Genomic DNA, 14,354 nt, shown 5'->3' with positions numbered 1-14,354 from the left:
AATTTTGTTTGTTTGTTTTAGATACACCTGGTCCACCACCTGCAGTGAGAGTTAAGGAAGCATCAAAAGATTCTGTGACACTTACTTGGGACATTCCAGTCATTGATGGTGGAGCCCCAGTCAACAATTACATAATTGAGAAACGTGAAGCTTCCATGAGAGCTTACAAGACAGTCACTACCAAATGCAGCAAGACATTTTACAGAGTTACTGGACTTCTGGAGGGAGCTTTGTATTATTTCAGAGTACTACCAGAAAATATTTATGGCATTGGTGAAGGCTGTGAAACATCTGATGCAGTACTGGTATCTGATGTCCCCATGGTACCACAAAAACTCGAAGTGATTGACACTACTAAAACAACTGTTACACTTGCTTGGGATAAACCACTGCATGATGGTGGCAGCAGATTGACTGGCTATGTCATTGAGGCCAGCAAAGCTGGAACAGAAAGATGGTTGAAGGTAGTGACGTTGAAGCCTACTGTCTACGAACATACCATAATCTCCCTCAATGAAGGTGAACAGTACTTGTTCAGGGTCAGAGCACAGAATCAGAAGGGCGTGTCGGAGCCACGAGAGATTGTCACAGCAGTGACAGTTCAAGACCGAAAGGGTAAGTGTCTATTGTTGGAAACAATAGGGTCAAACTTACACCAAATGAATGTGATAGTTATAAAACAGGTATTTAAAATATCAATTATTTGCTTTCCTTAGTCTTACCAACAATTGACTTCAGTGGAATACCTCAGAAGACAATCCACGTGCCTGCTGGCAAACCCATTGAATTAGCCATTCCAATTGAAGGGCGACCACCTCCAACTGTATCTTGGTTCTTTGCTGGTTCTAAACTAAAAGAATCAGAACGCATCAAAACGGAGACTGCTGCCAAAATGGCCAAATTAACTGTGCGTGAGACCACCATACATGACACTGGGGAGTACACACTTGAACTGAAGAACACAACTGGAACAGTTACTGATACCTTAAAAGTTATAATCCTTGGTAAGAGTCCATCAAAATAATTGTCCCTGATCTTCCTCCATTTTGACATTTACATGAGAAATATGATTCCTTTGTTGTACTTGTTTTGTAATTTTCTTTTCTTTTTTATCTTTTTTCCCCCCTAGACAAGCCTGGACCACCTGTTGGACCTATCAGAATTGATGAAATTGATGCAAATTATGTAACCATCTCCTGGGAGCCTCCTGAGCTGGATGGTGGAGCTGCCCTTAGTGGGTATGTGGTAGAACAACGTGATGCTCACCGTCCTGGATGGCTGCCAGTTTCAGAGTCAGTAACCAGGACAACATTTAAGTTCACCAGACTTGTTGAAGGTGCAGAATATGTGTTCCGTGTAGCTGCTACAAACCGCTTTGGAATTGGATCTTACCTGCAGTCTGAAATTATAGAATGCAAGAGCAGAATCCGTAAGTCTGAATTTTTGTTCATTCTCTATCTTTAAAATTAAAAATATATATTTAAACAGGCCTGAATATCCACACATATACTAGAATTTTCTAGATGTTGCTGCTTCTTTTGGCCAGATAAAATTGTACATTATGATGCACAGTAATCTTGTTCTTTGCCAGAGGAAAAATGCCATCCATAAATCTGTTTAGGTATCATAGATGTATTGCACAGAACAGGGATGGTAAACTTGGATTTTCTGCTCAGGTCTACCATCAGTATTGAAAAATTGCTTTACCCCATTACAAAACCAGAAATTTTTCACTGACCTGATTTGTAAATTACTTAGGTACCTGCTAATAAAAGAGTTTGATAAGACATTGATATTACATTGTTATTCACAGTATGTTACATACTATTAGTGTGTAAAGTCATCTGACACTTCCTTCACTAATTCCATGTCATGTTTTTACAGGTATTCCTGGTCCTCCTGGCACTCCAGAAGTGTTTGATATCTCTCGAGATGGCATGACATTGACTTGGTATCCTCCAGAAGATGATGGCAATTCACAGATTACTGGTTATATCGTGGAACGCAAAGAAGTTAGAGCAGATAGATGGATCCGTGTAAATAAAGTTCCGGTCACCATGACTCGTTACCGTTCCTCTGGGTTGGTTGAAGGATTGGAATATGAACACCGGGTCACAGCAATCAATGCCAGAGGCACTGGGAAACCCAGCCGTCCTTCCAAGTCTGCTGTTGCCAGAGATCCAATTGGTAAGTAATTTCATAGAAAGATTACACACATTATGGTAAAAGGGAATGACATTATGGTAGAATTAATTCTAATTTGGAAATTTTTCTGGATTTATTAACAAATGACATTCTGACTGGCGAAAATTAAGAAAACATTAGTGAAAATCTTTCATTCAAAGTTTTCCTTTTTAAATCACTATAGACTTATTACAGGTCATAAGTTGCAAGTTAGCATTTATTTCATCTTTCAAATATTCATAAAAACAAATCCCACCTGTCTATCTGATCTTCTCTTCCAGCTCCTCCAGGTAAACCTCAGAATCCAAGAGTCACTGATACTACAAGAACATCTGTCTCCCTGGCTTGGAGTCCACCAGAAGATGAAGGTGGTTCTAAAGTTACTGGCTACTTAATTGAGATGCAGAAGGTTGATCAATTTGAATGGACCAAATGCAATACTACACCGACCAAGATTCGGGAATACACCTTGACACATCTTCCCCAGGGTGCAGAGTACAGATTCCGAGTGCTAGCCTGTAATGCTGGTGGGCCAGGAGAACCTGCTGAAGTGCCAGGAACAGTCAAAATAACAGAAATGCTTGGTAAGAAATTTCAAGCCTTAGCTCTTGTTGAAAGCTTTCCTAAAAAAAATTTTTGCCTAAAGCAGGTATGATATCATCTGTAGAAGGACATAGCATGATACATTGTTTTTGTTTGCAGAATATCCTGACTATGAACTTGATGAAAAATACCAAGAAGGTCTCATGGTGAGACAAGGAGGAGTAATCAGGCTTACAATACCCATTAAGGGTAAGCCCATCCCAGTATGCAAATGGACAAAAGAAGGACAGGACATCAGCAAGAGGGCCATGATTGCAACTTCTGAGACTCATACGGAACTTGTGATCAAAGATGCAGAAAGAGAAGATTCAGGCACCTATGATTTGGTGCTCGAAAACAAGTGCGGCAAGAAAGCCGTGTACATTAAAGTCAGAGTGATTGGCATTCCAAATCCACCAGAAGGACCACTTGAGTATGATGATATACAAGCTCGTTCTGTCAGAGTAAGCTGGAGACCTCCTACAGATGATGGTGGTGCAGATATCCTGGGTTATATTGTTGAGAGAAGAGAAGTACCAAAGACTGCCTGGTACACTGTTGACTCTAGAGTGAAAGGGACATCACTAGTGGTGAAAGGACTCAAAGAAAATGTGGAATATCACTTCCGTGTTTCTGCTGAAAACCATTTTGGTATTAGCAAATCTCTCAAATCAGAAGAACCAGCAGTACCAAAGACACCACTAAGTAAGTTTCCTTTTAGGCTAAAAAAAAAAAAAGATTAATTGCCACATTATGATCCAAAAAAGCAACAATATATGCAGAAATTTTAATGCTATGTCACTGTTATTTCTTTTTTTTATTATTATAATTATTAACAGATCCACCAGAGCCTCCAAACAACCCACCTGAAGTGCTTGATGTTACAAAGAGTTCTGTCAACTTGTCCTGGTCCAGACCTAAAGATGATGGTGGTTCTCGTGTAACTGGCTACTATATTGAACGTAAAGAGACATCTACAGAAAAATGGGTTCGGCATAATAAGACACAGATTACCACTACAATGTACACAGTCACAGGACTTGTTCCAGATGCTGAATATCAATTCCGTGTCATTGCTCAAAATGACATTGGTGAAAGTGAAGCAAGTCCTGCTTCTGAACCAGTTGTATGCAAGGATCCATTCGGTAAGATATGTCCACATTAACAGATCTTTTGAAGAGCAGCTTAATGACATTTAGAGAAAAATTGATTTTCTGTATTTATTTTAATTTTCAGACAAACCAAGCCAACCTGGAGAAATTGAGATCACTTCTATATTTAAGGATAGCATTACATTAGAATGGGAACGACCTGAAAGCGATGGTGGCAAAGAGATCCTTGGCTATTGGGTTGAATATCGCCAGTCTGGAGAAAGCACCTGGAAAAAATGCAATAAGGAACGCATCAAGGACAGGCAGTTTACAGTAGGAGGTTTACTAGAGGCCACAGAATATGAGTTCCGTGTTTTTGCAGAAAATCAGACTGGCCTCAGCAGACCTCGAAGGACCGCTATGGCAGTGAAAACAAAATTAACATGTAAGCAAAAATACATTGTCACATTTGCTGTGATATTGTTGCAATTTGATGCATCATAAACCATGGCGCTGCATTTAACATGCTGCCTATTTGTTTTACATGATATTTGCTTGCATGATTGTCCCAAAGGACAGTCTTTCAAGTATAAGAGGATCAAGTATAATGAAAATTAATTTCCAGTAATACAGTAATAGAGGATAATTTCATAGTAATCATCGTTATTTTTTTCTTTGTCGTAGCTGGAGAAGCACCTGCCATAAAAAAAGAAATGCAGGATGTTACAACTAAACTGGGTGAGGCAGCTCAGCTGACATGCCAGATTGTTGGGAGACCTTTGCCTGATATTAAATGGTACCGCTTTGGCAAAGAGCTGGTACAGAGCAGAAAATACAAAATGTCATCTGATGGACGCAATCATACACTGACAGTAATGACAGATGAACAGGAGGATGAAGGTCTCTACACTTGTATGGCTACCAATGACGTTGGAGAAATTGAAACTAGTGGCAAGCTGTTATTGCAGGCTCCTCCTCAGTTCCACCCCGGCTTCCCATTGAAAGAGAAATACTACGCAGGTGCAGGTGGCACCCTCCGCCTTCATGTTGTGTATATTGGACGGCCAGTACCAGCCATAACTTGGTTCCATGGCAACAAACCTTTGAGAGGATCAGAAACAATTACTATTGAGAACACAGAACAGTATACTCATCTTGCTATTAAGAATGTTCAGCACAAGACTCATGCTGGGAAGTACAAAGTACAACTCAGTAACACATTTGGAACAGTTGACACTGTACTTAATGTTGAAATACAAGGTAATTAATTTTCTTTTCAATATCTTCGTGAAATATTTTATCAAATATTGACTGGAAAAAGAAACAAAATTTTTGTGTTTTTTCTTGTACAGATAAACCAGATAAACCAGTAGGGCCAATTGTTATAGAGTCTATACTGAAGAATTCTGTGGTGATAAGCTGGAAACCACCAGAGGATGATGGAGGTGTTATGATAACCAATTACATCATAGAGAAACGTGAAGCCAAGGAAGGAGCAGAATGGCAACTTGTATCTTCAAGTATCTCAGGCACAACCTGTAGAATTGTTAACCTAACTGAAAATGCAGGCTATTATTTCCGTGTTTCTGCTCAGAATATGTATGGCATTAGTGAAGCACTGGAGGTCTCATCAGTAGTTTTTATAAAGCCTCCGTTTGGTAAGTAGAGCCCAAAATATCAATGTCTCTGTGCCCCCGTGGTTTCGTTTAACCCCAGCCAGCAGCCCAGCCCCGCACAGGTGTTCACTCACTGCCCCACCAGTGGGACTGGGGAGAGCATCAGAAGGGAAAAAGCTGGAAAACTCTTGGGTTGAGATAAGGGCAGTTTCATTAAAGAAAGCAAGAGCTGTGTGCACCAGCAATGAAAAACATCCTGCTTCCCGTAGGCAGACAGGTGTTCAGCCATCTCCAGGAGAGCAGGACCCATCACACATAACAGTGTCTTGGGAAGACAAATGCCATCACTTCAAATGTCCCATTTTATGTCCCCTTCCCCCATTTTATATACTGAGCATTGTGTCATGTGGTCTGGAATATCCCTTTGGTCAGCTGGGCTCACCTGCCCTGGCTGTGTCTCCTCCCACCCTCCCGTGCACCCCCAGCTTCCTCACCAGCATGGCAGTGTGAAAAGGAGAAAAGGTCTTGGCCCTGTGTAAGCTCTGCTCAGCAACAAAAACATCTCTGTATCATCAACCTTGTGTTCTGCACAGATCCAAAACACAGCCCCATAGTAGCCACTGGCAAGAAAGCTAACTCTACCCCAGCCAAAACCAGCATACCCTGTAATTAATAAGGCAAGCTCACCTCAGTTTTTGAACTTTATTATTCTTTACAGAAAAACCAGGACAACCTGGCCAGCCAGTAGCAAGTGCTGTCACAAAGGATTCTTGCGTTGTCTCGTGGAAGCCACCTGCAAGTGATGGTGGTGCAAAAATTAGAACCTACTATCTTGAGAAGCGTGAGAAAAAACAAAACAAGTGGATTTCTGTGACAACAGATGAAATTCGTGAAACAGTCTACTCCGTGAAAGATCTTATTGAAGGTCTTGAATATGAGTTCCGTGTAAAATGTGAAAATCTTGGTGGTGAAAGTGAGTGGAGTGAGGTATCCCAACCAGTCATTCCAAAATCTGATGTACCAATTAAAGCTCCACATTTCAAGGAAGAGCTAAGGAATCTGAATGTGAAATTTCAAGCTAATGCCACATTTGTCTGCAAGGTCACTGGTCATCCTAAGCCAATTGTCAAGTGGTACAGACAGGGCAAAGAAATCATGCCAGATGGGGAAAAGATCAAGATACAGGAATTCAAGGGTGGATATTACCAGCTGGTCATCACAAATGTAACAGATGATGATGCCACGGTGTATCAAGTTAGAGCTACCAACCAAGGAGGATCTGTGTCTGGCACTGCCTCTCTGGATGTTGAAGGTGAATGAAGGGTCTTGATAATCAAGACAAATTCATTTTAATTTTGAATATTTAGACTGTTGATGCTCTTATTGTGTGCTTGTGGTTATGTGTTTTTTCTTCCTCCTTCTATTCCAGTTCCTGCAAAGATTCATTTGCCCAAAAATTTGGAAGGCATGGGAGCTGTTCATGCCCTCCGAGGGGAAGTGGTGAGCATCAAGATTCCATTCAGTGGCAAGCCGGCCCCTGTGATCACATGGCAGAAGGGACAAGATCTCATTGATACTAACGGACACTACCAAGTCATTGTTACACGATCATTCACATCTCTTGTTTTCCCAAATGGTGTTGACAGAAAAGATGCAGGGTTTTACATTGTTTGTGCCAAAAACAGATTTGGAATCGATCAAAAAACAGTTGAATTAGACGTGGCTGATGTGCCTGATCCACCCAGAGGTCTGAAGGTAACTGACGTTTCAAGGGATTCAGTCAACTTAACCTGGAATGAACCAGCTACTGATGGTGGAAGCAGGATCATAAACTACATTATTGAGAAACGTGCTACAACAGCAGAGCGATGGATCCGTGTTGCACAAGCTCGTGATACACGATACACGGTGGTGAACCTCTTTGGTAAGACCACCTATCAGTTCCGTGTCATTGCAGAGAACAAGTTTGGCCAAAGTCAGCCTTCTGAACCTACTGATCCAATTGTAACGAAGGAAGATAAGACCAGAGTATTGAACTATGATGAAGAAGTTGATGAAACCAGAGAAATTACAGCAGCTAAAGCAGCTCACTATTCTACAAAGGAGCTCTATGACAAATACATGATTGCAGAAGAGCTTGGACGTGGTCAGTTTGGCATTGCACACCGCTGTGTTGAGGCAGTTTCAAAAAAGACTTACCTGGCCAAATTTGTCAAAGTAAAGGGTGCTGACCAAGTTTTGGTAAAGAAAGAAATTTCCATCCTAAACATTGCTAGGCACCGAAACATCCTGTATCTTCATGAATCATTTGAGAGCCTAGAAGAATTGGTCATGATCTTTGAATTCATTTCCGGCGTTGACATCTTTGAAAGAATCAGCACAGCTTCATTTGAACTTAATGAAAGAGAAATAGTAAATTATGTACGCCAGGTCTGTAGTGCACTAGAATTTTTACATAGTCATAGCATTGGACATTTTGATATTAAACCAGACAATATTATTTACTTCACAAGAAGAAGCTCTGTAATTAAAATTGTTGAATTTGGTCAAGCCAGACAGTTGAGGCCTGGAGACAGCTTTAGACTCCAGTTCACTTCTCCTGAATATTATGCACCTGAAGTACATCACCACGACTTAGTCAGCACAGCTACAGACATGTGGTCAGTTGGTGCGCTAACATACATACTTCTCAGTGGCCTTAACCCTTTCATTGCTGAAACAAACCAACAAGTTATTGAAAATATTCTAAATGCTGAATACAGCTTTGAGGATGAAGCATTCAAAGACATAAGCATTGAAGCCATGGACTTCATTGATCGCCTGCTAGTAAAGGAAAGAAAATCTCGAATGACAGCTACTGAAGCACTTAATCACGTGTGGCTAAAACAGCAGACGGAAAAGACCAGCACTAAAACTATTAAGACCTTGAGGCACAGGCGTTACTATCAAACTCTAGTAAAGAAGGAGTGGAACACAGTTGTGTCAGTAGCCCGCATTTCCTGTGGAGGCGCAATTAGATCCCAGAAAGGCATAACAGTGGCAAAAGTTAAAGTTGCCCCAATAGACATTGGGCCTATTGCTGGGCAGATAAAGCATAATGTTGCAGAAGAAGGAGGTCATGCCAAATATGTATGTACGATTGAAAACTATGACGAGTCCACACAAGTCACATGGTACTTTGGTATGAGGCAATTAGAAAGCAATGAGAAATACGAAATCAAATATGAAGATGGTGTGGCAACCATGTATGTCAAAGATGTTTCTAAATCAGATGATGGTACCTACAGATGCAAGGTAGTAAATGATTATGGTGAGGACAGCTCTTATGCAGAACTTTTTGTTAAAGGCGTGAGAGAAATTTCTGAGCACTACAGATGCAGAACTGTTAGAAAAGTGAAACGACGAGTTGATACCATGAGATTGTTAGAGCATCCCCCAGAATTTACTCTGCCTTTGTTTAACCGCACTGCATATGTTGGAGAAAATGTCAGGTTTGGAGTAACTATAACAGTTCACCCAGAACCTCGCTTAACATGGTACAAATCAGGCCAGAAAATCAAACCTGGAGATGATGATAAGAAGTATACTTTTGAATCAGACAAAGGTCTTTATCAGCTTGTCATCAATAATGTCACTGAAGAGGATGATGCTGAATACAGTATTGTGGCACGCAATAAATATGGCGAAGACAGCTGTAAAGCTAAGCTGACTGTGATTCCACATCCGCCTCCAGCAGATGCCACACTCAGGCCAATGTTTAAAAGACTGCTGGCAAATGCTGAATGTCAAGAAGGCCAAAATGTCAGTTTTGAGATCAGGGTATCTGGTGTGCCAAAACCAACATTGACATGGGAGAAAGATGGTCAACCTCTATCCTTTGGTCCCAACTTTGATATAATTCATGAAGGTTTAGATTATTATGCTTTGCATATCAGAGATACTTTACCAGAAGACAGTGGCTACTACAGAGTTACTGCTACAAACAGTGCTGGATCTACAAGCTGTCAGGCTTATCTAAAAGTTGAACGCTTGAAATATGTCAAGCGTGAGTACAAGTCAGAGGAAGAGCGGGAGAAGCATGTACAAAGGCAAATTGACAAGACCTTACGAATGGCAGAAATCCTTTCTGGGGTTGAAGCTGTTCCACTGACACAAACTGCACAAGAGGCTCTCAGAGAAGCTGCTATCTTGTATAAACCAGCTGTTAGCTCAAAGACTGTTAAAGGTGAATATGAAATTCAGAAAGAAGAAAAGAAGGAGAAGGAGGAAAGGAGACTTCGTATGCCATATGAGATCCCAGAGCCTCGCAAACATGTGCGTGCTGCTCTTGAGGAAGATCAGCATATTAAACACTTTGTGCCTCTGTCAGACATGAAGTGGTATAAGAGGCTGCGAGACCAGTATGAAATGCCAGGAAAACTTGAGAGGACTGTTCAGAAACGTCAGAAACGCATACGTCTTTCCAGGTGGGAGCAATTCTATGTGATGCCACTGCCACGCATTTCTGATCAGTACAAGCCTAAGTGGCGCATACCAAAGCTGACACAAGATGATCTTGAAATTGTCAGACCAGCACGCCGGCGTTCCCCATCTCCAGAGTATGAATATCACTACAGACCAAGAAGGCGATCGCTTGGCGACTTGTCTGATGAGGAATTGCTCATGCCGATAGATGACTACTTAGCCATGAAGAGAACTGAAGAGGAAAGACTGCGCCTTGAAGAAGAGCTGGAGTTAGGCTTTTCTGCTTCCCCACCAAGTAGAAGCCCCCCACGCTTTGAACTGTCTGCCCTTCGATATTCTACTGCAGGAGCACAGGTCAGTTCAGAGGAAGAAAGAAAAAGAGAGCTGAGGTATTCAAGCTATCACATTCCGACTAAAGCTGAGACCAGCACAAGCTATGCAGAGCTTCGTCAACGTCATGACAGGGCTGCCTACAGACCACCTAAACAAAAGCAGAGAATAATGGATGAGAGGGAGGATGAAGAATTGCTCCGGCCTGTTGGCGCTGATCAGCGACTCTCTGAATACAGGAGTGAGCTCAAATATATGGCAGAGGAAGAAAAGAGCAGACTCAGGAGAAGGAGGGAAAGAGAAATAACTGAGATCACATCAGAAGAAGAAGAAGAAATAGAAATGGTACAATATGCTCACAGGGAATTTTCACCTCCCTCTAGATTACTTAGGAGAAGAAGATCCCTTTCTCCAACTTACATTGAGTTGATGCGTCCTGTATCTGAATTAATTCGACCTCGCTCACGGCCTCCTGAAGAAAGTGAGAGAAGATCCCCAACACCAGAGAGAACTCGACCGCGCTCACCTAGCCCAGTGTCTAGTGAAAGATCTCTCTCCCGGTTTGAGAGGATGGCAAGATTTGATATATTTTCCAGATATGAGTCCATGAAATCTGCTCTGAAAACTCAAAAAACTATGGAAAGGAAATACGAAGTTCTGACTCAGCAGCCTTTCACCCTTGACCATGCTCCTCGCATTACCCTGAGAATGCGCTCACACCGGGTACCATGTGGCCATAATACCAGGTTCATTCTAAATGTCCAGTCAAAACCAACTGCTGAAGTGAAGTGGTACCACAATGGTATTGAGCTTCAAGAGAGCAGTAAGATACACTTTACCAATACGAGTGGTGTATTAACTCTGGAGATTCTCGACTGCCATATTGATGACAGTGGAACATACCGAGCTGTTTGCACAAACTACAAAGGGGAATGCTCTGATTATGCAACACTAGATGTTACTGGAGGAGATTACACTACATACTCTTCCCAGAGGAAAGATGAAGAAGTACCAAGGCCAATTTTACCTGACTTGACAAAAACAGAGGCATATGCAATCTCCTCGTTTAAGAAAGCATCTGAAACGGAAGCAAGTTCCTCAGTAAGAGAGGTCAAATCAGAAGTGTCAGCAACAAGAGAATCATTTTTATCTTATGAACACTATGCTGCTTCTGAAGAAAAAGTCACTGCAGCTGAAAGAAAATCATTGGAAGAAAGGACTTCACACAAAGCATTTAAAAGCACTCTGCCAGCAACAATCCTTACAAAGCCACGGTCAATCACAGTTTCTGAAGGGGAGACTGCAAGATTTTCCTGTGATGTTGATGGTGAACCAGCACCAACAATAACATGGCTCCGTGCAAGTCAACCTATTGTTTCTTCAAGGCGCTTCCAAGTAACACGAACACAGTACAAGTCTACCTTCGAAATTTCTTCTGTCCAGGTATCTGATGAAGGAAGTTACACTGTTGTTGTGGAAAACTCTGAAGGAAGACAGGAAGCCCATTTTACTTTGACCATTCAAAGAACAAAAATTCCTGAAAAAACAATTACATCACCTCCAAGGATCAAATCTCCTGAGCCTCGTGTAAAGTCACCAGAGCCAGTTAAGTCTCCTAAACGAGTGAAATCTCCTGAACCCATCAGCAGTCCCCCAAAAGCTAAATCACCACCTGGAGACAAAATAGTAGCGACAGAGAAAGTACAATTACCAACTGCTTCTCCACCAAAGATAAAACAGCATCTGAAAGCAGAAACTCTTGGAGATAAGGTAAAGTTATCCTGTGCAGTTGAAAGCAATGTTTTAAGTGTCAGAGAAGTGGCTTGGTATAAGGATGGTAAAAAACTGAAAGAAGACCATCATTTCAAGTTTCATTATGCAGCAGATGGCACTTATGAGCTCAAAATCCATGAGCTCATGGAATCTGATAAAGGAGAATACACCTGTGAAATCATTGGGGAAGGAGGTGTTTCAAAAACTAACTTCCAGTTTACCGGCCAAGTATTTAAAAATATCCATTCCCAGGTAAGAGGTGTATCTGAATCTCATAAAACAGTTCAGAAAGAAGATGAGTTACTTATGGTTTCTACCCAGAAGAAATCAGTAGTGGCAGCTGAAGAGAAATCTGCAGTTCAAGAAGTCATTAAAAAGTCAGTTGTTACAGAAGATGTCAAACAATTGAAAGCAGAAATTACAGCTTCTTCAACTAAAATGACAATGTCTGAAGGGCAGAAAGTGACATTGAAAGCCAGCATTCCTGGTGCTTCTGAAGTAAAATGGGTGCTGAATGGAATGGAGCTGAGAAATTCAGATGATTACAGATACGGTGTTTCTGGAAGTGATCACACGCTAACTATCAAAAAGGCCAGTAATAAGGATGAAGGTATACTCACCTGTGAGGGTAAAACTGATGAAGGCATTATTAAATGCCAGTATATTGTGACCCTTTCTAAAGAGCACTCCAGTGAACCAGCATTCATCATGCAGCCCAAGTCTCAAAATGTCAATGAAGGACAAGACGTGTTGTTCACCTGTGAGGTTTCTGGGGAACCTTCTCCTGAAGTTGAGTGGTTAAAGAATAATCAACCTGTAAGTAATCATTTAATATGTTTACTTGAAAAATTAGAATTATCCATAAAATTGACCTTAATGAAACCATTTTTGTTCTCTGCTTTAGATTGCAGTTTCATCGCACCTCAGAGTATCTCGCTCTAAAAATGTATATTCTCTTGAGATTCGAAATGCAGCAGTGAGTGACACTGGAAAATACACAGTCAAGGCAAAAAATTACCATGGGCAGTGTTCTGCTACAGCATCTTTGACTGTACTCCGTAAGTTTGTTCTTCAGATCTCATGTTCAGAATCATCACAACTTTTTGCTGTATTGTGTCTACTAAAATGACTTACAATAAAATCCACTGGCAGTGTTGACTTCAGTATTTTAAGAAGTTCATCTTTCTTTTGTATATTACATATACAGCCCTAAAACAGCATTAGAAATCTTTTTAACACTCAAAAAGTAGCACAGAGGTGCTCTATTCCATCAACAGGTGCATGTTAAGAGAAAGCTATGAGCATTTGTTCTAGGATGAGTATGTTAATAAGACCTTGGTGCTGGTAATAATTCTTTCCCCATTTACAAACAAAATGTGTTAAAATAAAACAAATTCATTCCACAGTTAAAAATTTTATGGCAACTTAATTGAACTGGGTTTACTATTTTATTTGCTGTACCATATCCCAGTTCCTAGCATCAAGGTGTGGCTGTGATTTGCTTGCATGACTGTGTTTGGGTTTAAAGCAAAGCTGCAGTGATTGAACTTTCCTGTTGCTCTTTATAGCTACAGAACAATGCAGTGAAATACAGATTTTACCATTCTGTGTTTTTAAGAACTTGAAAATGTTTCACAGCTTCTACAAATATGAACTGAACACACACAACTTCTCAGTATCTAATTCCAGTAGTGGTTCTAATAAGAAACACTGTGTGATGACCTGTTTTTTCTTAAGTATGTATGTTTTTCCTTGAAGCTCATACGTACTGTAAGTTTCATTGCTTACTTTTTAATTTCTAAATTACTGCTTGTGATTTGGATACCTTGAATCTAATGATTGTAAACAACTGTATACTCCACTGCAGTTTTCCATGGAAAGCAAAGTATGCCCTCTTCATTTCTGTAAAATTAACCATACAGAACTGCATGACTTTGTTCGTTAATGTGATGTTGTTGCTTTTTCCTTCTATGTTTGCAATGCTCCTCAGCTCTAGTTGAAGAACCTCCGAAAGAGGTAGTATTGAAGACCAGTGGCGACGCAAGCATGCACCAAAGTTTTTCTTCTCAGTCCTTTCAAATGGCTTCTTCTAAACAAGAGGCTTCATTCAGCAGTTTCAGCAGTAGCAGCATGACTGAAATGAAATTTGAAAGCATGTCTGCCAAAAGCATGTCCTCCATGAAAGAATCCTTTGTAGAGATGAGCTCCAGCAGTATTGTGGGGAAATCTAGCATGGCTCAACTGGAGAGTTCAACTAGTAAAATGCTTAAATCAGATCTGAGAGGTGAGCATTACAATTATTAGCAGAGTTAGT

The 14,354-nt window shown here is 40.8% G+C and overlaps 1 protein-coding gene across 32 annotated transcripts in view; it reads left to right on the top strand.

The window, feature by feature from the left end:
* Positions 1-14,354, top strand: part of TTN (titin) — a 239,931-nt gene that overhangs the window by 224,210 nt on the left and 1,367 nt on the right. For 31 of the 32 annotated variants that reach the window (XM_088058544.1, XM_088058541.1, XM_088058539.1 and 28 more), the window contains 14 exons: positions 22-615; positions 717-1,004; positions 1,130-1,429; positions 1,885-2,187; positions 2,466-2,768; positions 2,887-3,471; positions 3,606-3,911; positions 4,003-4,302; positions 4,542-5,117; positions 5,210-5,515; positions 6,192-6,785; positions 6,903-12,856; positions 12,945-13,098; positions 14,031-14,324. In XM_088058544.1, coding sequence (XP_087914670.1) covers positions 22-615; positions 717-1,004; positions 1,130-1,429; positions 1,885-2,187; positions 2,466-2,768; positions 2,887-3,471; positions 3,606-3,911; positions 4,003-4,302; positions 4,542-5,117; positions 5,210-5,515; positions 6,192-6,785; positions 6,903-12,856; positions 12,945-13,098; positions 14,031-14,324 — 10,857 coding nt within the window. The remainder of the gene's footprint in view (positions 1-21; positions 616-716; positions 1,005-1,129; positions 1,430-1,884; positions 2,188-2,465; positions 2,769-2,886; positions 3,472-3,605; positions 3,912-4,002; positions 4,303-4,541; positions 5,118-5,209; positions 5,516-6,191; positions 6,786-6,902; positions 12,857-12,944; positions 13,099-14,030; positions 14,325-14,354) is intronic. The other variant, XM_088058542.1, reaches the window with a different exon arrangement.

This window comes from Pseudopodoces humilis, chromosome 8 (genome assembly GCF_049639895.1).
Source record: "Pseudopodoces humilis isolate 2021_Gansu_Grassland_sample_001 chromosome 8, ASM4963989v1, whole genome shotgun sequence".
In the NCBI taxonomy this organism is placed as follows: Eukaryota; Metazoa; Chordata; class Aves; order Passeriformes; family Paridae; genus Pseudopodoces; species Pseudopodoces humilis.
The sequence above is the reverse complement of the archived record's forward strand: the minus strand, read 5'-3'. Positions and strand labels throughout refer to the sequence as shown.